Source organism: Carcharhinus amblyrhynchos, chromosome 16 (genome assembly GCF_965287045.1).
Source record: "Carcharhinus amblyrhynchos chromosome 16, sCarAmb.v2.hapA, whole genome shotgun sequence".
NCBI lineage: Eukaryota > Metazoa > Chordata > Chondrichthyes > Carcharhiniformes > Carcharhinidae > Carcharhinus > Carcharhinus amblyrhynchos.
Genome location: NC_137339.1, coordinates 57635288 through 57662189, shown reverse-complemented (window position 1 = coordinate 57662189; position 26902 = coordinate 57635288). Strand labels below are relative to the sequence as shown.

General features: G+C 43.1%; 1 protein-coding gene across 1 annotated transcript in view; it reads left to right on the top strand.

Moving 5' to 3' along the window:
- The window catches only part of rtf2 (replication termination factor 2), a 187693-nt gene extending 161070 nt beyond the window's left edge, over positions 1-26623 (top strand). The window contains exons 7-9 of the mRNA XM_080205137.1: positions 8378-8432; positions 19307-19399; positions 26036-26623. Coding sequence (XP_080061263.1) covers positions 8378-8432; positions 19307-19399; positions 26036-26226 — 339 coding nt within the window. The 3' untranslated portion in view covers positions 26227-26623. The remainder of the gene's footprint in view (positions 1-8377; positions 8433-19306; positions 19400-26035) is intronic.
- Positions 26624-26902: the final 279 nt, after the last annotated feature.

Below are 26902 nucleotides of genomic sequence, written 5' to 3'. Positions count from 1 at the left end.
GTTGAAGGGCTTTTCTGCACTGTAGGGTTCTATGATTTTATGACACTTGGAGAAGTCCACAATAGTATTGTAATGAGGTCTTTGTCTGCTTGAAATAACAATTTAAACCTCAAGAAGTTGGCTTATGTTGGAGAACTGAAGCATATTCGCAAGGGCACAAAGCTGGAGGAGAACATGGAAATAAGGAAATGCGAAGCCATGAAAGAATTTGAAAGTGAAGATGAAAATCTTAGTTGATCATGTGAGACACGTAAAGGAAAGGGTGCCAACAGGAACACATGCTGCATGACCTGGGTGCGTTTATGGTGAATTTTGAAAGAGCTTTGGATCAGTTAATTTTAAGATTCTTGCAGTTAAGATGAAACTAAGGGCTGAGGCAGGAAATGTTGCGAAAAAAACCAAAAGCGTTTTTGGTAAATAAGCAAATGTAGCGAAGAAGGCTGAGCTTACTGTTGAGCAGTAAGCTCAAACTTCTGCATCATTGGCCGCTTCTCCTGGCAAAAGACTAGCTGACCAGCCCATTGAGAAACAAGCACCGTACAATTCAAGGTCCATCCACTCCAAACTTGCAACGTCCGAATGTCCCAAAGAACAGAGAAGGTGCTGCTGCAGATGTTTTTCCAAGCACTAACTTTGTATTCACTGTAGTTTGGAAGAGTAACAGGCACTTGGGGCAGCATGGTGGCACGGTGGTTAGCACTGTTGCCTCACAATGCCAGAGACCCGGGTTCAATAGCAGCCTCAGGTGACTGTGTGGAGTTTGCATGTTCTCCCTGTGTCTGCGCGAGTTTCCTCTGGTTGCTCTGGTTTTCTGTCACACTCCCAAGATGAAATGGAGATGCTGGCATTGGACTGGGATAAACACAGTAAGAAGTCTCACAACACCAGGTTAAAGTCCAACAGATTTATTTGGTAGCAAACGCCAGGTTTATTTGTTACCAAATAAACCTGTTGGATTTTAACCTGGTGTTGTGAGACTTCTTACTGTATACACTCCTAAGATGTGCAGGTTGGCCATGCTAAATTGCCCTTTTAGAGTTCCAAATTGCGTAGGTTAGGAGGATTAATGGGGTAAATACATGGGGTTATTGGGCTAGGGCCTGAGTGGGACGCTGAGTTGGTGCAGACTTAATGGGCCAAATGGCCTCCTTGTGCACTGTTGGGATTCTGTGATTCTAAAATTTGATTGAAACATATAAGATCCTGAAGGGTTGACAGGGTGGATGTGGAGGAGTTGCTTCCTCTTGTCAGAGATTCTAGAACTAGGGGGTCATTATTTAAAGAATAAGGGCTCACCCATTACAATGGAGATGAGGAGAATTCTTCCTGTGTCTGCGTGGGTTTCCTCCAGGTTTCCCCCCTCAGTCCAAAAATGTGCGGATTAGGTTGACTGGCCATGCTAAATTGCTTCTTAGTATCGGGGGATTAGTAGAAAAACGGGGCTAGGACCTGGGTGGGATTGTTGTTGGCGCAGGCTTGATGGGCTGAATGGCCTCCTGCGCTGTAGGGATTCTATGATTCTTTGCTATGGTCAACATATAGCTCAAGGAATAAAGTAGTAAGCTTGAGACAAGGTTAGTAGGGGGATATGGACAGGGACATGTAAATATGGCATTGAGATAGAGAATCAGCCATGATCATATTGAGTAGTGCAGCAAGCTGGAAGGACTGAATGGCCTCTCCTACCTCTAGCTTCTGCTTCTACGAAATACGCGACTAGAGTACTAAAAGGTTAGCAGCTGGGTCTAGCATTTCCTGAGGATGCAGAGGCTATAGATTGAATGTCCAAGTTTCAGGTTTAAAAAATCCATGGAATCTTCACATGTGGAAAAGAACATTTAAAAGGGCAGTGCAATATTGATCAAAATAACTGTAAACAGAAGCCTTTTTTCAAATTCTCAATTTATAATATATCCGAAGCTTTACAATAACTATTTATATAGCACTTTTGACGCAATTAAACATCCCAAGTTGCTTCGCAGAACATTGTAAAACAAAGTAATGAAAAGGGTCAGACAATATTGGGTCAATATCAAATGTGTGACCAAAGAGGTAGGTTTTAAGGCGTATCTTAAAGGAAGAAAGTGAGGTAGAGACGCGAAGAGATATAAGAGGAGTATTAGAGCTCTAAGCAAATGAAATCATGGCCAATGACTAAAATTGGGAATGTTGAAGTGGCGGGATTTAGAGGAGCACAGATATCTTGGAGCACTGTGGGGCTGGAGGAGATTGTAGAGATGTAAAGGGATGAGGCTGTGGAGAGACTTGAAGATGAGAATTTGAAAATCAAGATGTTGCTTGACTGGGGCCAGTGTAAGTCAGCGAGTGCAGGGGTGACTGGGAAATGGGATTTGCTGCAAGTTAAGACATGGGCAGCAAAATTTTGGATGGCCCCCAATTTACAGAGGGTAGAATGTGGGAGAGCAGCCAGGAGTACTTCACATGAAAAAGATACTTGGAGATTTTATTGGAAATGCATGCCTGAACTCTGCTTCAGCTGGTGGGTATCTAACTAATTTTATTGGTCAATTATTCTATTTTTTTGTGGTTTTCGTCCACTGCATATGCTGAGGCTTCTGCTTGATGCTGACAAAAACTGTTGAAAATTATGAAGTCGTTAGTTAAACCACATTTAGTTAAGATGTGAAGGACAAGGAGTAAAAATCTCAGGATGACTTCAGACTGATTAGTGCCTGTGTGGAAACCAAGTTTAAAAGTTCATTTTCACTGCATTCAGTTTCTGTTTCCTGGTGTTATGTTTATTTTCTGCTGTGACAATTGAACAGGTGGTGGCCACATCCCTTTACAAAGTAAAAACTACACAGAAATAGCCTCACTTTCTCGCTACTTTATGTAACAAAAGCATTGCAGATTGTGAACAGTTAAAAGATAGTGGTGTCAGTTCTATCCAACATCAACTCATGTTTTGTCTCAGTTGCCACATTCAAAACACACTTTTTCCATTGCGCATTGGAGGGCTGTTGCAGACTTGAGAGTTTTTTCTATCTGGTGTTGGTTGTGCTTTCAGAATGAACCAACTGCGTATGTCAGATAGACCCACTTAACAGTTCCATTTGAAATCATAACCACCCAGAGTCAGAGAATTGTGATAAGGAGCAGCAAACTGCTTTCTCTAGTACAAGCTTGGAAAAAATATGCACTGGTATTATGAACATACAAATATATTTTTCAAGGCTGCGATTACCCTCAACAGCGGTGCCCTGCAAAGCTACGTCCTCAGCCCCTTACTATATATACTCCTTATACACTTACAACTGTGTGGCCAAATTCCCCTCCAACTCCATTTTCAGCTTTGCTGATGACACCACCATGATGGATCGGAACTTAAACAATGACGAGACGGAGTACAGGAAACATAAGAACATAAGAAATAGGAGCAGGAGTAGGCCATCTAGCCCTTCGAGCCTGCCCCGCCATTCAATAAGATCATGGCTGATCTGTCATGGCTCAGTTCCACATTCCCGCCCTCTCCCCATAACCCTTAATCCCCTCGCTTATCAAAAACCCATCAACCCGCGTCTTAAAAATATTTAGCGAGGCAGCCTCCACCACTTCAACGGGCAGAGAATTCCAGAGATTCACCACCCTTTGAGTGAAGAAGTTCCTCCTCAACTCCGTTCTAAACCGCCCCCCTTTTATCTTGAGGCTGTGCCCCCTAGTCCTACTGTCTTTTTTGAGCGGGAAGAGTCTCTCCACCTCTATCCTATCCATCCCATTCATCAACTTATATGTCTCAATGAGATCTCCCCTCATTCTTCTAAACTCTAACGAGTACAAGCCTAGTTTATTCAGCCTCTCCTCATAGCTCAACGCCCTCACCTCTGGTATCAGCCTAGTAAACCTCCTCTGCACTCCTCCAAGGCCAAAATATCCTTGCGTAAGTGCGGCGACCAAAACTGCACACAGTACTCCAGCTGCGGCCTCACCAATGCCCTATACAGCTGCAGCAAGACCTCCCTACTTTTATATTCAATCCCCCTCGCTATGAAGGCCAGCATCCCATTCGCCTTCCTGACCACCTGCTGCACCTGCAGACTGGGTTTTTGCGACTCATGCACAAGGACCCCGAGGTCCCTCTGCACCGTCGCCTGCTGCAGTTTTTCGCCACGTAAGTAATAGTCCTTCCTACCATTATTCCTACCAAAGTGGACCACCGCGCACTTGCCAACATTAAATTCCATTTGCCTCTACTTTCTCAGGATGCTGAGGAAGTTTGGCATGTCCACTACAACTCTCTCCATTTTGTACAGATGCACCATAGAAATTATCCTTTCCAGGTGCACCACAGCTTGGTATGACTCCTGCTTTGACCAAGACCATAAGAAACTACAAAGCGTGTGAATGTAGTCCAGTCCATCATGCAAACCAGCCTCCCATCTATTGATATCTATACTCTGCTTTGGAAAAACAGCTAACATAATCAAGGACCCCGTGCACTCCGGACATACTCTCTTAGAACAAAGAACAACACAGCACAGGAACCAAGCCCTTCGGCCCAACAAGCCCGCACCACCATTTTAACATTGAGCCCCCCCGCTCCACCCGTGACCCTTGTCTATGCTTATGGCATTCTACATTCTTCCACCAGAAAAAAAATCGAAAGTCTGAAATCATGAACCAACCAACTCAAGAAAGCTTCTACACTCCTGCCGACAGACTTTTGAATGGACCTACCATATATTAAGCTGATCTTTCTCTACACCTAGTTATGACTGTAACATTGCTTTCTGTATGCCCTCCTTTACTTCTCCATGAATAGTATGATTTGTCTATATAGCACATAAGAAACAATACTTTTCACTCGACTAATAATACATGCGCCAAATCAAAATGTAGTGTAAAGGATTAACGTAGATATGTAAATGAAACAGTTCCTAACATCTTGGATGAGATGTGAGATCACAATACCACCATAATGGGGTTTTCTCTTTCTTTCAGTCTTGTGACAGAATGAAGTCTGATTCTAGACTGGTTATTCTTTGCTGATCTGGCATCCGTAGAGAGAGAAATGGTTAACTTTTAGAATCCATATGACTCTTCAGAATGGGCTTGAAACATTAACTCTGTTTCTTCCTCCACAGATGCTGATGGTTCTGCTGAGTCTACCCAGCATTTTCTTTTTATTTCAGATTTCCAGTATCCACTGTATTTTGCTTTAATTGCATATATTTGTTTTGAATAAAGTTGTTAAACCGTATCTCGGATGACTCCACCAAGAGTCAATAGCAACAAATCAAACACAAACATTAGACACTAATGATTGGAGAAAGCAGGGTAAGCTTAAACCTGAGATTAAGTCCATTAAAAGCTATTGAAGGAGGGGTTTACCCTCGAACTAGAATAAGAAAGCAAATATTTGAAGGGTAGATAGGTGAAAAATTACTGGTAATTGAAGAGTTAGTTTTATTCTGAACCACTTACAATCTTGTAAATAAAATAAAGTAATGATCTTTAAACAAATCCCTTTCAAATTTCATTGCTGGCAAAGGGTCCATGTACAAGAATGTAGCCTGTCTTTTGTCTTCAGAGGTCCCAAGGAGTCTACTGTGTATTTCTTTAGCTGTCTGTTTTATTTCATTTATTTCTTACAAGAAATCAAGTTCAGAGTCTGAATTTTAACAGGTTGTGGCTTACATCTTGGCTTGTTAGAAAGCGCATGAGAATTCAATATTTAGAAATGGAACGTTGAGGGAAATACAAAGATGTCCATGTTGTAAGAGATCACGGCCTGGATTTATTGGCTGCATGGGATTCATGCCCACAGGTCCTGGCTCTGCCTAACTTTTCATTGTCAGGCTCTGGAATTTGTGATGGAACAGCCTCTGATTGGAAAGGGAAACAGCATGCTGCTGCAATATTTAAAGATCTCCAAAGCTTCTCGGGGTGAGCATCACCATTGCTTTGTGTATTTTGTAAGCCAGACACACACACAGTGTGGAATGCTTTTCCACTGGTATAGATAGAAGTCTGAGCAACAGATTGACAACCACATGAGTGCACAACAGCAACTTGAATTTAGTGCCATTGATGTAGTGAAATGCCCCCACAGTGCTTGACAACAACATTACAAAAAAAATGCTACTGAATCACCAAGGAGATAAGGTGACCAAACTCTTGGTCAAAAGGGTAGGTTTTAAGAAGCGTCTTAAAGGAAAAAAAGTGAGGGAAAGTATCGGAGAGGTGTGGGTAGGGAATCCCATTCCATGGATCCCCGACAGTTGAAAGCACAGCCACCAGTAGTGGAGCAATTATGAAGTGCAATCAGTGATTCTTTGGGCTCTTCAAGGACACCAACATATTTGCCATTCATGAGATGTGGGTCACCATCTTGCCTTAAGACATCTTCAGCTGGCTAGCAGATCCTTCCCCCATTCTAGCACCCAAAACATATTCCCCATATTATCTGCTCTGTTCAATAAACAAGAATTATATTTGATTTCTATAACAGGTATTTATGGAGAAATTGGAGATTGCAGATGACCTTGGTGTAATCGAGGGACAGAATTCTCATTAGTTGCCCACAGCTCTTCTTCAGAGACATGGTCTAGCACAGGCATAGCAGTATTCCTGACAATCCCATCAGAACAAAAGACCTGATGGGTTGTATGAGGGCAGAGGTAGCCCTTAATCTGGAGTACAAAAGAAAGGACTCAATCGAAACTATCAGATTGACTGAGAAATTTGTGAGAGCTTATTTGTTGTTTCCACAGTGGATGAGCTTCACCTCTGTGACATTATCTTGCTGTCTCACTCTCAGGCAAAGAAGAAAGATAGTGCAATGTGCAAAAAATATTGTAGCCAAACTTTTACAGAGCGCTGCAGGACATACAGTTATCAATATTGCTCCAGTTGTGCAGCCCATGACCATATTTTTGATTGTCTTGCTTACAGCACTGAATAGCTGGGTAAGATTGAGCTGCACACATTTGCAGAGCTGATATCCTGCAGCTCCTTTTAAAGTTAAAGAAAACTCTCATGATAGCTGGACATGATTTACTAGGATGCTATCGGGACTTAGTGTCATAAAGTTTTATATCATGGAAACAGACCTAATCGTTTGAACTATATGGAGAGGCAGAATAGATTGGGACTTTTTTCCCTGGAGCGTAGGAGGCTTAAGGGTGAATGTAAAGAGATCTGTAAAATAATGAAGGGCACAGATCTGCTAGATAGTCAACAGCTTTCCCTAAAGCTAGGGGAGTTCAAAATTAGAGGGTATATGTGTAAGATGAGAGGGGAGAGATGCAAAAGGGTCCAGAGAGGCCATTTTTGTTACACAGAGTGGTGAGTGTCTGAAACAAGCTGCCAGAAGTAGTAGTAGAGGTGGGTACAATTTTGTCTTTTAAAAAGCATTTAGACAGTTACAAGGGTAAAATGGGTATAGAAGGACGTAGGCCAAACATGGGCAATTGTGACTAGCTTGGTGGTTTAAAAAAAGGACAACTTGGACAAGTTGGGCCACTGTAAACCTCTATGACTCTGTCCAATTGCTTGGATTGCCATCAGTGGTTTAAACCACAGCGAAATTGTCCATGGAACTTAATATCCCAGCTTACTTTAAGCAAGTGCGTTTTGTGTTTGGTATGTATCTGGCCTACAAGTAAAAAGTTTGCATTACGTTTCCTGCTCTCTGATATTGTTGTAAGGCTAGGCTAAGTTGTTTTGGAGCAGTACCTTCTTGGCAGTTCAGTATGATCTCTGAAGCTTAGGCAGCTTCAGTTCAATGAAAACAAGCATCAGTTATGGCAGCACTGCTTAAAATAACTTTTGCATTACTTCAAAGGGTACAGAACTCTGAAGAAGTGATTGTCCGACAATTTACTGAAGTTTTGGTGTTCCTTTTGTGCTGTCAATGGTCCCAAGTCAAACCCATTTATGGTTCCAAACTAGTTCACAATTGGCCCTTCATAATGACCAGTATCTCCGTCTCCTAGAGCCACGCTCACCAGCATTTCTGTCTCTCAGACCCCAACCTCACCACTTCTCCTCCAATGATGCATGATGTGCTTCTCTCCCATATGATAAGCCTAGTGGTGAGCCTATCAGTAGTAAATGTGGGAGAGAAATGGCCAATAAACATATTTAAACTTACTTCTTTGACCTGCATTTATAAATCTAGTACTGAGGGAGAAGAAGGGAAACGGAGAGGGTCTTTTCAGGCGCATTAGGCCGCAGGTGTACGTTGGACAAGTCTGAACGTTCTGTGAAGTGTTAAATGTAGCAGAACATCACCATCCTCACTGTCTGTGGAGTGACACGTTGCTGGCTTCAGACTTTTCTGCTGTGAGCTGCACTATATCAGGTTGTTGCTAATTATTTTCATATTGGATGAAATCACTTGTTTTTTCTCCCCCAGAAAGCGAAGAAATCCAAGGTAACTGAGGCTGTTGCGAAATCTGCACATACTGAAGGTACTGTGTAAAATATGTCAGTAAAGTGCATTTCCCTGCTTTTGAAGATCATGAAATAAATACTTTTGCACCAAATTCTAAATTTCCTACATGTTCCACATAAGGTGCAAGTGTAGTAGCCGTGATTGTACGGCTCTTCTTAAACCACAGTTGCCACGTATATGTGAACTCATTTGCTACAATCTGGGAAGTTCCAATCCCAACAAGGAACCTTTCTCATGGCTGTGGTGGAAGAGATGAGGTGTGGTGGTGGTGGTGGTGGTTGGGGGGGCGGGGGGGGGGGGGGGTGGATTTACGCATGCAAGAATCAAACAATTACTTAATATGATCTAGTTGTGAATATGTGACTTCTATTTCCTGTTAAGGCGTGGATGCAACTTTCTTTTCAAAATGCAAGCTTTCCTGAGGAATTGTTGGCGTGAGACACTGTTACGTGATAATTTAAGATCCTCAGACTCATTTTTTTTGCACTTTCTCTGTCATGCTGCTTTGTGCAATGTTGTACCATTCTAAAGCAGCATAGAAACTGTAAAAATCTCAAATCTTAAAGATTTTTATTTATATTTTAAAAATCGTATTGAGGAGTCAGAGATCATTGTTCCTGATTTGCAGTGCTCCTGATTTTCCAGTGATTCAGAAAGCTTTGTGATCCAGATGCCCTGATTCTATATGTGAGATTATCTTTCTAACAGCTTGTATTTTGCAGCCGAAACTTTTGGTGTTTACCTTTATTGTTCTGTAAAACTGGCTTTGTATGGGCACTGTTTAACAGCAGAAATCCAGAGGTGCTGGCTGTGATTCCCTGCTCTTCCACAGGATGTGCTGTTCAAGTCCCTGCAGATAGAAACATTAGGAATCATTTAACTTAGGGTACACTTTCACTTTTTGATGGCACAATGGTTAGCACTGCTGCCTCACATGCCAGGGACCAGGTTCATTTTTGGTCTTGGGTGACTGTATCGAGCTTACACGTTCCCCCACATGTCTGCGTGGGCTTCCTCCCACACACTATGTATTCCAGTACATGTGATAATAGTAAATCAAATCAAGCTGACATTGGACTGAAACTAGAATTATAGAATCCCAACAGTGCAGAGGGCAGCCATTTGGCCTATCAAGCCTGCATTGGCAACCATTCCTCATGGGCCCTATCCTTGTAAACCGACGTGTTTACTCTGCTACCTTCCTGTCACTAAGGGGCAATTTAGTATGGCTAATCAACCTCACTGCACATCTTTGAACTATGGGAGGAAACCGAAACACCCAGAGGAAACCCATGTAGACATGGGGAGGATATGCAAACTCCATACAGACAGTGACCCCGGACTGGATTTGAACCTGGGTCCCTGACACTGAGGCAGCAGTGCTAACCACAGTGCCACTATGCTACCTTAATGTCAAGAAAAGTGAAATCTGTTCCGCAGAGATTGTTACATCTTCGCGACCAGCTTTTTTCAAGGTCAGGTGTCAGTTCGCTACTAACTGACGCAAATTCTGAATCAGTGTATTCAACCTTTTACCACCAACTTGGTGCTATCAAAGTACAGGATTCCCTTGTTCCCTCTGCTGCCATCCAAGATCCGACCTGTTGCATCTTATACCAAAGTAAAGGTTAAAAATGAAACACACCAACAGAGAAATATAGAAAGATCATGTTCACTCATACATTCCTCACAGAAAACAGAATGGTCACGGTACCTGAACCACAAAGCACTGAAAATGCCAGAATCATGTCATGCATGTCATTCAACTGTCCAATGCAGTAGCCACTGAAAGTCCCAGATCTCTTGTAGCACCGAAGAAGAACTGGGAACTAGCAGCACGTGTTTATTGCTTGCCACATTTAAATAGGCACAGGCTAAATTGGCATGAAAACATTGGCATGATAACTATATAGAATGTTCTCCAGGAATATCAGAATGTCCCTTCATTTGAAGGAATAGGTGGATTATTGCCAGAGTGTAGTGTATTCTTGCTCTAATGTTCCATAAGATTGCCATAATGCAGGATTGTAAAGTTCAGCCAAGTGTCAGCACATAATAGATGACTTTACTGCTCTTATGTTCGGAGAAAGAATTATGATTGACACACTTCCACACTAAATTCAATGCCTTTATTAAGAATTGTGAACAAAACCATTTCAGTTAAATCATAATTACCCCTCAGTGGTCAGCCTGAAATGGGTCGCTTAGGAATGATCTTTGATTGAGATTTTCCTGCTTGATTGGTCAATATTCTTCCTTTTGACGCATTCCTTCTACAGCCTCTGCTGTGTGCACCTTTTCATTGTGGCTTATATACAGAAAGATATTCCTCTTCTGTCTCCACACTCCACAGCCTTCTGGACTCAGTATTCAGTTCAGTGACTTTTTGATCATAACCTCTGCCTTTATTTTGTTCCATGTCTTTATTATGCCAAAACATTAACCGTATTCAAGAGGCGGCTGGATATTGCACTTGGCGCAAATGGAATCAAAGGTTATAGGGACAAAGCAGAATTAGGCTATTGAGTTGGATGATCGGCCATGATCATAATGAACGGTGGAGTAGACTCAAAGAGCCAAATGGCTTCCTCGTGCTCCTATCTTGTATGTTTCTATGTTTTTTTTTGTCATCTCGTTTCTTTCTTTATCCCTTCATGTTGCAGATAGCTGTAATGTAGCCATTCAGTCTTTATTCAGACTCAACCTGCAGTGTACCCATTACTACTCTCTTTGGTTCTTTAACATCATAAAATCCATAGTTTGTTAATCTCCTGTTCTGCACCTTATTACAGATCTTTTTTGTTCATTCTGCTCCCTCCCCTTCAACAGACTTAAAACATTACTATCTTCCTTCAGTCTTGGTGAAAGGTCATCACCTGAAATGCTAACTCTGTTTCTCTCATCACAGATGCTGTCTGATCTGCTAAGTATTTACAGAATTTTTTTAAACTGATTTCAGATTTCCAGTTTTGTTTACACGGTTCAGTGTCTCGAACTAAGTTGTGTGAAACTCAGACATTTGCAAAATGTGCCATGCATCGATTTTAACTGAGTAAAATTTGAAAAATTACCCTGACAGTTTCGCTAGACATTGCAATGGCACTGTTTGGCTCCAAACTAGTTAGCCCCTTTGCTGGTGTATTTTCACACTCCAAGCAAACCTTGATCCCATCCCACTCTGAATTGCTCATCAAGGTGACCAGTCATCCCATATGTTAAGGGATTGTCCCTTAATTGAGCCTGCAGTTCTGTGTCCAAGGTTATATGCATCCGGAATGCTGTTTTTCAATGCCATTTGTGTTTATAGATGTCGTGCATGTGCAGTAACCACTTCCCATCCATTTTCACCCTACCACAGCTCTGACTGTCCACCCCACACCTCCTCATTCTTATAATTATGGCAATACCTTCCCCCTCCCCAGCTCCAGCATATGCCCATGCCAAAGTGCCCCTTATTTTGCTCCATGACTTGGTCAGTCTGCCACCCATGGCTCAAACTACACAGCCCAAAGTTCAGCAAGATCTATGATCTGGCATGGCCTAGATCCTATGGTTACCAGTTTTGAGGCACTGTACCTTTATATAGAATACAACTTCTACTTCTTGTGTTGTTTAGTTGGATGAAAGAGCATTTGGTTAAGCATTTTCCACTGGCTCAGCCATATGTGGACAATCTGCTGCCTCATGGTAATTATCTGTCTGGCTTCTGTTTGATGTGGTTAATTGTTCTGTTGCAATGTAAATTGTCCTATTCGGTTCACCAGTGTTATTGCCATTCAGAATTTTATTAGCAGGTATTGCACCAATCCAATTTCCACATAATAAACAATATTCTGAAATTGTAGTTGGTTATAAACCTTTTCCTTACATTGCTTACCTTGTGGGGACCCGCAAGTTTGTTTCTCATCATCTGAAACTGAGTCATTAGCTTCTACCATACTACTGGTTCTGTTTTTCATTGGAGGATTTGCCTCTGTTCCAAAAAACAAATACTATAATTTTACAGTGGCACCCAAGAATGGGAGTTTCACACACTGTGTCCTTGCTGCAACCATGTCTCTTTCTCAGTAATAATGCTATTGTGGTCTCCCTGAGCAATCTGTTAGCAACAATTGACATTGGACAAGCCTCCCCTTGACCCCAGCATGATCCCGGCAATTTATGTAGATGTTACTGTGCGCACATGGTGTGTTGTGTTGTATGTCCGTTGTCGTCGATGAGGACCTCGACACCATTAGTCATTTTGAGGCTGGATGCGGTGTGTCCAAAGATGACTGATCAGGCCAATTCGGGCATGGAATGTCCTGGTACATGTTGGATAGACTTGTGTATGCACTGTAGATGTTGCGCCAGTGGCTTTGGATCTGCGCAGCTTGTGCTTAAGTTGTGCTTCAGCAATCCACCTTGCTTCATAAGCTTGACAGCCCTTGTGGGTGAGGCAGCGCCAGGTAGGGCAGTTTCCCAGGTGGTCGTGTCAATGTCAAACGACTTCAGGGAGGCTTTGAGTGTCTTTGCAACATTTCTTCTGCCCTCCATGCCGGCGTCTTCCAGCAGAGAGTTCCCCAAAAAGGAGCTGCTTGGGTATGCGCTTATCCAGCATATGGATGACATGACCTACCCACTGGGCTGAGTCCTCGACATTCCCATACAGTGGAGCGCAGTCTACTGAAAGCAGAACTTGCCTTTGCTATTCTGCAGTTAACTTCTGTATCAATAATCACTGCTTGGGAGAGGGTGCTGCCAAGATAAGTGAACTGGTCCACTGCTTGTAGTTTCTGCCCTTGGATTGTGATTCTGGGTTCTGTGTACGGTGCATGAGGAGCAGGCTGGTGCAAGACTTCAGTCTTTTTAATGTTGATGGTGAGTCCAAAGTTGTCACAAGCTGTGGAAAACTTGTCCATACTGACTTGCATCTCTGGTTCTGAGCCAGTAAGAAGTCTCACAACTCCAGGTTAAAGTCCAACCAATTTATTTGATAGTAAACTCGCAAGCTTTCGGGGTTTGCCCCTTTGTCAGGTGAATGGAGAGTTCTGGCCTCAGACAGAGCATATAACAGCACACACGGTTTACAGATTACAATGTGAGTCTTTACAACTAACCCGCTATTCAAGTCTTAAAGATGCAGACAATGTGAGTGAAAAGAGCATTAAGCATAGGTTAAAAAGATGTGTATTACAAAAATCAACAAAGAACAACACAGCACAGGAAACAGGCCGTTCGGCCCAACAAGCCTGCGCCGCCATTTTAACATTCAGTGAGTGCCTCATTCCAATCCTCCTTCTACCTATGACTTTTGCCTACGCCTCTTGGACCCCACAATAAAGGTGTGCAATTTAGAGAATTATGTGTGTGCCAGATTAGGGGAGGTCTAATTTAGGGACAATTTGTTAACACCAGTCAGCCTAAAAGCATGTTTTTGGGGTGTGGGAGGAAATCGGAGCACCCGGAGAAAACCCACACAAGCACGGGGAGAATGTGCAAACTCCCACAGACACCGACCCAAGTCGGAGATCCGACCCAGGTCCATGTATCTGCACAACAAACGGTGATAGTCACTGAGCTGTCGTGTTGCCCATCAGTTGGTCCAGTTTAAGCGTACACTAACGACATGAAGCACTAGGCAACTCTCTAAGCAACATCCAAGAACAGCCCTCGCATGACCCGCTGCGTGTGTGCCTGTTGTTGGCCAACAAGGCGGACCAAATCACCTGTGGATGTAAAAAAAAGACATCAATAACATATGCAGCTTATTACAGACATTGACAGAAGATCCCCAGAAGTTCAGACGTAAGACAGGTGAGCCACAAAAATATGTTGGACGGCCCATAGGAATCTATTGATTCCCAGGAACATCCTGAGGCTCTTGATCCTCATTTAGAACATTATTGTCTCCAGACAGTACAGTAAGTGAGGTTTTGCAAACCCAGGCAAGTCATTGGGGTTACAGATAGTGCGACATGAACCCAAGATCCCAGTTGAGACCGTCCTCATGTGTTACTCTTACTGTGTTTACCCCCGTCCAACGCTGGCATCTCTACATCATGACTACTATCTGAGCCAGTATACAGGCCGCCTTCTTCAGCAAAGAGGAAGTCTCTCAGAACAGTCTCCTTCACTTTGGTAGTAGTTTGAATTCCCCTTGGGTTGAAGAGCTTCCCATCCACTCTGTACTTGAGACTGATTCCAGCAACACTGTCCTGGAAGGCATCAGTCAGCATAGCAGTGTGGGTGCGAGCACACAGCCCTGTTTGACGGCATTGGTGACTGGGAATGCCTCAGAGGATTCTCCGCCGTTCAGTACTCTGGCTGTCATGCTATCATGGAACTGGCATACCATCTGAATGAATATGGGGGGGGGGGGGCAGCCAAACTTTGACATGATCCTCCACAGACTTTGTCGGCTGACGGTGTCGAAGGCTTTCGCAAGGTCAACAAAGGTTGTGTAGAGCTCGTAATTCTGCTCCTGACATTTCTCCTGAAGTTGGCGTGCAGCAAAAATCATGTCAATAGTCCCGCGATCTTTGCAGCAGCCACACTGTGACTCTGGAAGCAGGCCCAGCTCCAGATGAGTGACCAACGATTTAGCAGGCCTCTTGTGAGGGTTTTTTCTGTGATGGAGAGCAGCGAGATTCCTCGGTGGTTGTCGCATACTTGACGATTGCCATTCCTCTTGTAGAGGTTTATGATGGAAGCATCTTTTAAGTTCCTGAGGAATGGATCCTTGCTTCCAAAAGGACTGGAACAACTCGGTGAGCTTCTCGATAAGTACAGGGCCAGCAGCTTTGCAGATCTCTGCAGTTATGGCATCTGTCCCTGGGGCTTTGCCACTGGATAGCTGACAGCTTTCGTGACTTCGGCTACTACCGGTGGGTCATCCGTGGCGCTGGTGATATCGACCTGGGGAATCCTGTCTATTGCCTCATCGTTAATAGATGACGGTCGGTTGAGGACGGCTTCAAAGTGTTCAGCCCACCTCTGCAGGATCTGAGCCCTCACTGTAATGAGAGTTGTACCGCCTGTACTCAGGAGAGGAGAACTCCCGAGAGATTGAGGTCTGTAGAGAGTGTTGAGGGCTTCAAAGAACCGTTTCAAGTCATTTCTGTTAGCGTATCCCTGTATTTCATCTGCCTTGGTGCTCAGCCAGGCATCCTGCACTTTATGCAGTGTATTCTGGACTGTCATGCGAGCACTGGTAAAAGCATTTGTCGGTCAAAAGAATCACAGGCACTACTCAAATCAGTTCTGCTACCACCATGCCTGGATTGCTTAACTAGCCCATGGATCTCTTTTATGTTCCAATAAATTTGCTGATGTAAAGGGACAAACAAGAAAACAACTTCTCTCATTGAAAAGCCCAGGAGGGTAGCACAACCCCTTTGTGCATTTTTGCTTTATTCAGAAAATAGTTGATGTTCAGACATCTGTCTTGTTGTAATACACTGCCTTCTAACTTGCCATAAGTAAAATACACGACTCTAACATGTACACTTCAATTTTCCTGTTTTGTATTTGCCTCTTTCATTCTTTTGTATTTCCCTTGTATTCCTGCTGGCAATCTGCTTCAAAAAATATGTTATTGCCGAAAGGAGTAACTCTGGGTAAGAAATAGTCCAGAAATACTGAAAACTGCATCATACTTCCAAATAAGGAGTGGAAACTTGTTTCTTAAAAGTTGGCCGTGGGAACTCCCATAGGGTTACTTTTTCTAAATTAGTGCCTGTTGTTGATAAGTCTAGAAACAGTTTGAAACTCACATAAACACATCCACCTCATCATATCTGCCCCTTGCTCCCTGCTGTCCAACTCTCGGCGCGCGCGTGCGCGCGCGCGCGCACACACACACACACACACACACACACACCCCCCCCCCACCATCTTGTCATTGGCTCTTCACTTTACAGTCAAAAGCAGTTAAAGGCTGCAGTTCCCCGTGTGCAATCTCAGATGTACTCCCCAGCAGTCTCACCCCAGCCAACTCACTGAGCATTTCAGGTGGCACAAGATGCCTTAGAAAAATTCATCATCTGCACCCAGATAATTTTCCAGCACTGTCTGACTCATTTTAGGTTAGAGTCCTTATCTTTCATTATTAGTATCGAATGTGTCATCTCCCACCGCAGAAAGGGTTTGTCAGATTGCACATTGTGCATAATTTTTGTTTGCACCAGTTCAAAGAACTGACTCTGGAAATCCTATTATATAGAGAATACCTTTCTTTAATATTTCAATTCATTCTTTTATCTTGCAATGATTTTCAAACTTATCTTCCAAAGTTTCATACTTTTTCAAAGGTGCATCCCCAAAGGCTTGCTGTGTTTCCATGTTTCATTACTCAGACCAAGTCATTGCCAAATGATCTTAACTACAAGAGTGTTAAAATGTCATGCCACTTGCTGCAAAAAGATTGTGTATCGTTAGAAGCACACCTCTATTCTTCGGTCAGATCAAGCACTTGCAAGGATCTTTCTCAGGAACTGCTTTGTGTGCATTAAACTTCTTGGTCATGTACACATGGATTCATGCAGACAGGAAGAAGGCATTGGGAGTGTCCTGGACCCAAATACACTCCTTCAAATTGATGTTCCAAACAAATTCAACATTCAGGTTCAGTAGTCAGACTTCAATTGCAGGTCATTAACTCACCCAACAATTTCATCAACCTGGTATAATTGTCCCCATAAAATTGTAGATGTCTCTAATTGCTCTGAGAAGGAGGAAAAACAAGTGAGGTCCTAGAATCCCTTTCTAGGACTTGGCTGATGCATCAGCTGCTTTTTTTGAAGTTTATTTATTAATGTCACAAGTAATCTTACATTAACACTGAAATGAAGTTACTGTGAAAATTCTCTAGTCCCCACACTCTGACGTCTGTTCAGATACACAGTCGGAGGATTTAGCATGGCCAGTGCACCTAACCAGCACGACTGTCAGACTGTGGGAGAAAACCAGAGCACCCAGGGGAAACCCACACGTGTGAGAGAGTGCGCAGACTCTGCACAAGTAACCCAAGCTGGGAAACGAACCTGGGTCCTTGGTGCTGTGAGGTAGCAGTGCTAACCACTGTGCCACCATGCTGCTTGTAGTTATGGTACTGATTCAGGATAACTATGGATATTATATTTCAGAAATGAGCTACTCAGTGCAGTGAGTCCATGTCGGATTTTCTTTCTGCTTTTTTTCATCGTAAATTATGTTTAAACAGTGCTTTAGGCAGGAGTGTCCATGATAAACCTACAGTTATACACTCCATTTCAGATAGATGTGAGAAATGCAACATTTGCAAATGAGTTTATTATCTGTTTGGGAGAACAAAGTTTCTTCCGTGAAGGGGGAAGATAATGGATGACATGTTTCTCCTGCTCACCAGCTCCAACTAAACCAGGAAGATAGAGTTTATACACTGTGGTTATCTGCAAAGCCAGGATGTACAGCTGAAAGGAGTGACTGTTCTCTGACTATTGCTGAAATCTTCTCTTCCCTTCACTTAAGACAGGTAGCTTTTGGATTCAAACTTCTAACAGAATGACTGACACGGCCTGGCAGAGTTTGAGAAGTTTCATTTGTGGTTTGTATTGTTATGGCGGAGTTGACATATGCGTCCAGGTTTCTTAGAGGCCTCAGTCGTGTCACACACATGATGGTGTTCGTAATTAGTGTTATTAGCTCCTGTCATTCTGCTTTTTGTTCAGTTGTACTTCAATTATATTGTTGCCTAGGAACTCTGGTGGAGAGAGACCTTGGCCCTGGCTGGTGACCAGGTGCAACTGTCTCTGGCTGCATCCAGCCCCCCTCAACTAACACCAAGGCCACACCAGTGATTGGGGACCATACTGACCCCACTTCTCAAAGACCTGATACAGCATGCCTCTGCAAACTTGATATAGCCAGCCTTCGAATCAAGATTGTGAAAGCATGGCAAACAGTTCTCAAATTTGGCCAGAAAGTTATCCTCAGTTCCTCTTGGGAGATTGCGCACATGGACATTACTTCTCTGGCTCCATCTCCGAATTAGCCAAGATGTGCGACACACCATGCAATTTCCAAGGATGGAAGGTGAGCCTCCACTGAGGAAACTGCCCACTCGACTGACAAGATCCTTTCCTCCACTTCATCCATTTTCTTTCAGGTATCTTGAAGTTCATCAATGCAAGCACCAATGATTTGTGCCAGCGAACCAAAACAGCCACCCACAACTTCACTCACAATGGCAGTCATTATCTCAATGCCTGTAACATTGCCGGAGTGTGAACCAGCTCACCAGCTGTATCGCCACTGTGAACAAGGCCCTACCTTGGCTGTTCCCAACTATCTTGATCAAAGGAGGATATTCTGGTCTTTATTTGGTTCCCTGTCACCGCAGCTTAACCAAGACCTTCTAGGAACACAGCACGCACTATATACTCCAGGATTAGATGGGTTATGCATCAGGATAAATAAAAGGTTAAAAGACGAGTAGCACTAGAGCTTGTGGAAACACAGCCACTCCTGTGCTTCCATCATGTGACCCACTTCCTACACGTCTTTGTGATCTCTGCCCTCCTCCAATTCTGGCTTCATACATTCCCTAACTTTAATGTCTCCACCATTGGTAACTGTACTTTTACTGCTTGATCCCAGAAATCTCTCCCTGAACTTTGCCTATTTACAGTTCACTGGTGACGGGCACCTGTAGAATAATAACAAGAATCAGGGACCTTGAGGGGAAGAGAAAATGTTTTGGTCATCTAAGTTAGACTTCTCAAGCAAAGTTGTAGCACCAGCTTAAATTAAGTGTAAGCTGAAAACAGTTCCTAAAGAAATATGAAATAAAACCCTCAGTCTGCTGATACAACGCTCCCAAATTCATAGGACTTATATTTCCTGACTGATTCTTTTTCTCTTTATATGTAGAAATTTCAGGGCCATCGACCCCCCAGAAACCCAAAGAAAATAAAGCAGCTCTTGACAAGATGCTGAATGGTCATTCGAGCTCTTCCAGTACAGGTTGGTTTCTGTCGCAACATCTCTGGTGGTTGGATCTCAAGTCTTATGACATGAATTGCATTGTAAAGAGTTTATTTGCAATCTGTATTCCTTTGACTATCAGGCAAATTGTGTTTACTCTGGGCCTCTTAAATGATCACAGCTTTCATCCACCACTATTCATACAATCCCCACAGTGCAGAAGGAGGTTATTTTGGCCTGTCAAGTATGCATCAACAACAATGCCACCCAGACTCTTATCCCCGTTACTCCATGTATTTACCCTGCTAATCCCCTTAACACGAAGGGGTAATTTAGCATGGCCAATCAACCTAACCCACACATCTTTGGACTGGGAGGAAACTGGAGTACCTGGAGGAAACCCACACAGACACAAAAAGAATGTGTAAACTGTCACCCGAGGCCAGAATCAAACCTGGAATGCTGTTGTGGAGCAGCCTCCTCTGATGGAAGTGGGCAATTATATAAATGGTACTGTTGCTTTGGAAGTGGTATAACCATGGCAGAAACTGGAATCTCTGCGTAGACACTGTATAACAACCCATGGTAGTGATGTACAGATCAGGTTGTGCAAACATATGAAAATGACGGACAGATCTGTCCAGCCTTCTACATGGTGGTTATGTCTTACCTCAAACTGTAGGGTATGTGGGACCGTCCACCAATCCATAGATTTTCAAATTAGACAGCAATCATGATGTGAATAACCTATTTTTCTAAACACAACTTTTCAGCAACTGTGTTTCTGATATTCTTTCCAAGTATCCTGAAACACTAATCATGATCAGCTACAGCCAGCTTTCTCAAGCTTTGCAAGCTGTGGAACCCCTAGTGACTTCCCAAGTGCATCAGGGAATCCCAAGCATTCTCATATTGTCTCGCCCATTGTTTCGCAGTGAAATAGCTGTGAATACAGACATCAAATGTGAACAAATCTTTCCCAGTGATTTTTTTTGCGATAAATTAGGAACAGGGCACAGCCTCAAATACATTCACCAGCTACAGGGTCCCCCTCACATTAACTCTTGGCCAAGTCATCCTTCCATGGCCCTTTAACAATAACCTTTGGAAGCAGTAACTATTTTAGGAGTGGCTAACCTGGTAATAATTACAAAGTCATCTTCTTAAAAAATATTTAACTCCAGATCTTTTTCACTTTTAAAGGGGAGGAATGATGCTGAAAAGCTGATTCCCTTCTTAAAGTAAGAATCAAGTTGCAGATTCTGCCTTGTAGTTCAGTCAGTGTGACTGCAACATATTAATGAATCTCCCATTTAAACTTGGGGAATTTTCAATTTTTAAAAAAATATAATACTTACTAAACATACTTGTAAGACCTTTATTTATGATTCTATTTTTAAATTGTAAAAGGTTATTGTTCAACAAAAATTTGGATTCCACGTGCAACAGAACATGGACTGAAGTCCTGGAATTCCAATGTTAAGTGGTACTGTAGATCTGTGTCTGGGAAGTGTTCAGAGAAATGCTCAGAGCCTTCCTGGAAAAAAACAAAACTTCTGGACTGCTTGGCCAAGCTTTAGGGCGGCACATTACAATGAGTCATTTTTATATATCTTCTAATGTCATTCCCCAGAGGGACCTTGAAAGGAAATGAATCAATCTAACCCACCCCCCTCCCCCCATCCTCCACTGTCTCTGAATATAATAGTCAAGAAGCATGCTGTCTGCACTGTATTAATAATGTTCCTAATTAGCCCATCTTCTGAAATAGTTTACCCTTAGTAAAAGGAATGCAGTCAGTTTGAGGGATAAGTTGAGCTTTGAGTTTTTTGAGAGTTTAATTTATTTTTGGTGGTTAAGTTAAAACAACCATCTGTAGCCAAATTGGTGCAGTGTTCCCATGACTTTGCCTCTTCTACTTTAGTGGTTACAGTGTTCTCGGAACTAGGGGTGGGGGAGGAATTCAAGAGTAGTTAGCTATTTCTATTGGTCGCTCTGTTTTGCACTTGTCACATTTCGGAGAAGTGCTTAACTTAGTTTAATCACTGGATTATGCAGATTCCTCCGTGTAGTATGAGGCCATACAAACCAGGAGTTAGCTGACTTCAAGTGGAAGTGGTAACAGGACCATTATGTTTAATATCCGTGACTCTGATGCAGGGGATGAGTCTCAGTACAGTCATGAGTCAGTACTTAAAAAATTTGCCTGTACAAACATGCAATGTAAACATACCAGCAATATCTGCTGTGATTCCCTCCAAAGCATGTTGATGCTCACTGTCCAGCTTTTTAATTGAAAAATAGCCTGTTGGGAGGATACTGGTGTTAACCAATTTCTGTGGACTCATACCCAGTAGAATGTTCATACCTTCAGGATGGGGAAATATTGATGGAATAATGCATCACGTGTTTAATGCACCAGTTATATGCTTTTAAAATCTAAAATCCTTGCCGACTCTTGAAGGAGTTTTCGAAAATGTTTGTTCACCAGACTAGTGGTTCCTAACCTTTTCAATGAGATAAACAATTCCAAGGCAGATCCACGTTTTTCCAACTGAATCAGTTTCTCATAAATGCCACATTTACTTGCATTTATTGTGGCTATGGCCTTACAAGACTGGAATACAGGCCCAATTTGCCCAATCTCTCTCCATAGGACAGTCCCGCCATCCCCAGAGTAAGTCTGGTGAACTTTTGATGCATTCCCTCCGTGGTAATAATATTCTTTGAGGTAAGGGGACCAGAAGTGCACAGAGTACTCTCGGTGCAGTCAAACCAAGAGTGGGGGTTAATGGGTGCTATTCGGATTGGCGGTTGGTGACTAGTGGAGTGCCCCAGGGGTCGGTGCTGGGGCCTCAGCTATTCACCATTTACATAGATGTTCTGGAGGAGGGAACCGAGTGCAGGGTGTCGAAATTTGCTGATGACACCAAGATTGGTGGAACGGCAAATTGTGCGGAGGGTGTGGAGAGTCTGCAGAAGGATCTAGATAGGCTGGGCGAATGGGCCAGGAAATGGCAAATGGAATTTAATGTTGGCAAGTGCGAGGTGGTCCACTTTGGTAGGAATAATGGTAGGAAGGACTATTACTTATGTGGCGAAAAACTGCAGCAGGCGACAGTGCAGAGGGACCTCGGGGTCCTTGTGCATGAGTCGCAAAAACCCAGTCTGCAGGTGCAGCAGGTGGTCAGGAAGGCTAATGGGATGCTGGCCTTCATAGCGAGGGGGATTGAATATAAAAGTAGGGAGGTCTTGCTGCAGCTGTATAGGGCATTGGTGAGGCCGCAGCTGGAGTACTGTGTGCAGTTTTGGTCGCCGCACTTATGCAAGGATATTTTGGCCTTGGAGGGAGTGCAGAGGAGGTTTACTAGGCTGATACCGGAGTTGAGGGGGTTGAGCTATGAGGAGAGGCTGAATAAACTGGGCTTGTACTCGTTAGAGTTTAGAAGAATGAGGGGAGATCTCATTGAGACATATAAGATGATGAATGGGATGGATAGGATAGAGGTGGAGTGACTCTTCCTGCTCAGAAAGGACAGTAAGACTAGGGGGCACAGCCTCAAGATAAAGGGGGGGTGGTTTAGAACGGAGTTGAGGAGGAACTTCTTCACTCAAAGGGTGGTGAATCTCTGGAATTCTCTGCCCGTTGAAGTGGTGGAGGCTGCCTCGCTAAATATTTTTAAGATGCGGGTTGTTGGGTTTTTGATAAGCGAGGGGATTAAGGGTTATGGGGAGAGGGCGGGAATGTGGAACTGAGCCACGACAGATCAGCCATGATCTTATTGAATGGCGGGGCAGCTCGAAGGGCTAGATGGCCTACTCCTGCTCCTATTTCTTATGTTCTTATGTTCTTAACTCAGTTCAAAAATAATATTATACCAAATGAAATAGTAATGAATAATATTAATGCTTCTCAAAGAGCAACCGAAAACCCTGGAAAGAAATTTAGTCTTTGACAGGTTGCTCACAGCTAAAACCACAGTGAGCTCAGCCATTGTGCATGGCGGTAACTGGCTGCAGTTCTATCTTTTTTTTATCCATCCCTTCCAATCCCTCTTCCCGCCAATCTCACCCCATCATGGTGTCCAAGTGCTTCCTGGAGGTGGGGGGAGATTGGCATGCTTAAGACGCCACTGTCAGCCACCGGCTAGGATGTGGTTGCTGAGAAGAGGTGTCTCTGGTAAGCGGTGCAGAGCCTAGCCTGTAGACACTCCCTGGTGCATACCTCGGGCTCCTTCAAACTGGGTCGAAGGGCTAGAAGGAGGCAGCCACCGGGGCTTAGAGAAATCTGAGGAAGGAGCCACCTACCCATTCGTACTCCTCCTCCTCTGGCACCTCCAACCCACTGCCATGTAACAGTTGTCATTGCGCTGTGGCCCTCTCAGGTATGACGTTAGAAATCCATATCACTCAGACGTGAGGGCAGTCAGTGCAGGACTCGAGGTTGGACACTCGTAATCATTCTTTCGCTGCTACTTTTGTGAAGTTGTATTTCCTCAGCTAGGGATTGGAGTCTGTCTCACAGCTGTGGCCGCGGCACAGTTGTACACTTCTCACTTGGGAACCAGTGCACCGGGTCACTCAGAGCAGTTCACAATACTTCCCTTATAACTTATGCTAAAATTACTAGATTGTAATTCATGACTATTTGATTTGGAAGTCTTTGGATAGAGCCTGACGTTTTACCTGGAGTCATTTCCCAAGTGCCACCTATAACAAAAATACTATCCCACCTTTTTACCCTTGTTGAAAGTGAAGTTAATTGAAGTTCACACTGTCCGAATATCTTGTATTCACTTAGTGTCTTCGGCATTCAGAAGGTCTCTAAGCTCTTTGTATGTGAACGAGAATTAAGATGTAGATTAAAGGAATGAGGAAGCAGGCGCAAATCTATGTGCAGAATTTATGAGAGCAGAACTGAATTGGAAAAAGTGGTTGTTTGAAAAGTTGAAAATTTAGTGCAGTAGTGTTTAGGGAGTTCAAATTGGTCAGCGGGTTTGTGTGTGCAATTAGGTGCAGAACAGGAAACGAGCAGCTGAATTCTGAACTGCCTGTAATTGTATTTTTTTGAAATTTTCCTTTCACAGGCAGAGAGTGCTGCTGTCTAGGCCAGCATTTATTGCCCATCCCTAGTTCCCTTGAACTGACATAGTCCATATCTAGGGTATACAACAATGCAATTAGGGAGGGAATTGCAGGATTTTGATAGTCACAGTGAAGGAAGAATGATGTGTTTCCAAGTCAGGGTGATGAGTGACTTGGAGGGGAGCTTGCAGGTGATGGTGTTCCCACCCATGTACTGCCCTTGTCCTTCTAGATGAAAGAGGTCACAGGTTTGAAAGGTGCTGTTGAAGGATCCTTGGCTGTCCTCAGATAGAAATTCCCCCACCTCCCTCCGTCAAGCTACAGCATATCTGCAATTGGGAGGCCAATCATTAAAGGTTCCTACAACTCTGACTCCAGATCCTTTTGGACTGCATCACCAATTTCTCATTTGGTGCATATGTTTGTGTATAATGTGTGACCACGTGCCATTTAGGATGGAATTTTAAATTGATTTTTGCTGCATTCCAAAGAATAATATAACTGATGCCACCGCCATTCAACATGTTCAGAAGATAGTTCTCTTTCTTGAGCTCAATGTCAAATCTGAGCCTTGCTCTTGATAGATAGACAGTGATCGCTTGGGAATTCAATATTATTTGAAGTGTGATAATGCATGTTAAATTGGTGGGGAGGTTGGTCAAGCCACCAACAACTGAATACTCACAGGCAAAGGACATAATGTAGGTAATGGACAACCAGGAACATCAGTTCACAACTGTAATCTTATCGCCACCCTACTTTGTTACGAAGGGGAGGTTGATCTCCTCTCTGAGAACTAACACTCAAATGCTTCATAATCTGTTAGAGACTGTGTGAGAGGGGGTACTATCTGCACTTCAGCAACTTTTAGTGGTTAAATCAAAACTACCTGAGAGTCTCTGTAAAATCAGCACATATCACTTTATTTATCTAATTAACATGGAACAGGTTAACTAAGCTATTAACAAACCGAGTAAGACACTATTCTAATGGAATGCTGTTTAGGTAAATACAATTCCCACTTAGTAACAAAAAAAATAGAACTTTTAGTCACTCTCAAAAAACAACCAGGTGTTTTCTTCTGTCCTTTCTATTGACTTCTTTTGTCGTCACTATCAAGATGAGACTTTCTTTTAAGACATAAATGTGCTGTGGCAGAGGCAGTTGCTGTCTGGCTCTCTGGAGCTGAGAGCTGGCTGTTATACCCCTGATGGCATACCAAAATCCCCACGATAGAATTGGTTTGCAGGTTATCAAAATATCAAATTCAAATCTGATAGGCTGCTCTTATTCAAATGCCTAGTTTAACTGGGCAAATACCAAAAACAGCCTGTTGTCCTGGCAATGCTACTGCTTATCCTCTTGATGCAGTGTTTCAGTCGTGTACTGCATGCCCTTGCACCACCTCAGTACAAAAATTTAACAATTCTTAGCATTTTACGATGCTTTTATAATTTTATAAACAGCAACTTCGCAACAACTTCCTGGTCTATAATGCTGGGAAGGCTGGCATAACAGAGCTTTCTGGTCTATAATGTTTCAACATGTGAAGCTAATGCCTAATGGCTTCTATATTTACTTGTTTTCTAGAAAAGTCATCTTCCACACCCACTGTATCTGGGAAAGCTTGTAAACCTGCTTCTGGCATTACCAAACGGTCTCGCACAGAAATTGGAGAGAAATCTGAAGCTTACAAATCCATCTTCACGTCCCATAGCTCAGCTAAACGTGCAAGGGAGGAAAAGCCCAACTGGATTACTCACACTGCTTATTACTACTGAGATGGCCAGCAATGCTTTAAAATAAAGTTCATGTCTTTCCCTGCCTGGTTTCAAATTGATGGGATTTAGTTTTATTATCTTTAAAAGCCTTTCTTTTGCTATTACATAAAGGAGACAGTGACTGTACAGGTGAATACTTATTTGTAGAGATCTGTAAGCCTTCTCAGATGTTGATACCTTGCCCTTTATAAGATACTATTTCAATTATTGAACATATATGGAACCCATGTGCTGAAAATGTTCTTGCAGGGTACAAATCCTGGCTAGCAATGAGTTGTCATGCAATAACCTCAATTTGAATGACCAAGATCCAGCTCATTGGTTTACTGGAATTTTTTTGCTCCTGTATCTGATGACATGCCTATCTCTGGCTAATTAAAGTTTTCACCTAATGTTATTTGTGAGCATCAGTTTCTACACTCATCCACAAGCACCATATTCTTTCTTGTCACTGATGAAAATGTTATAAATTTGGGTAGCACTGCTGCCTCACAGTGCCAAAGACCCGGGTTCAATTCCTGGTGAAGGAATTTGCACATTCTCCCTGTGCCTGTGTGGGTTTTCTCCAGGTACTTCAGTTTCCACCTACGCTCCACAGATTAGGTAATTGGCCATGCTAAATTGCTCCTTAGTGTTAGGGGGATTTGCAGGATAAATACATGGGTTATGGAGACAG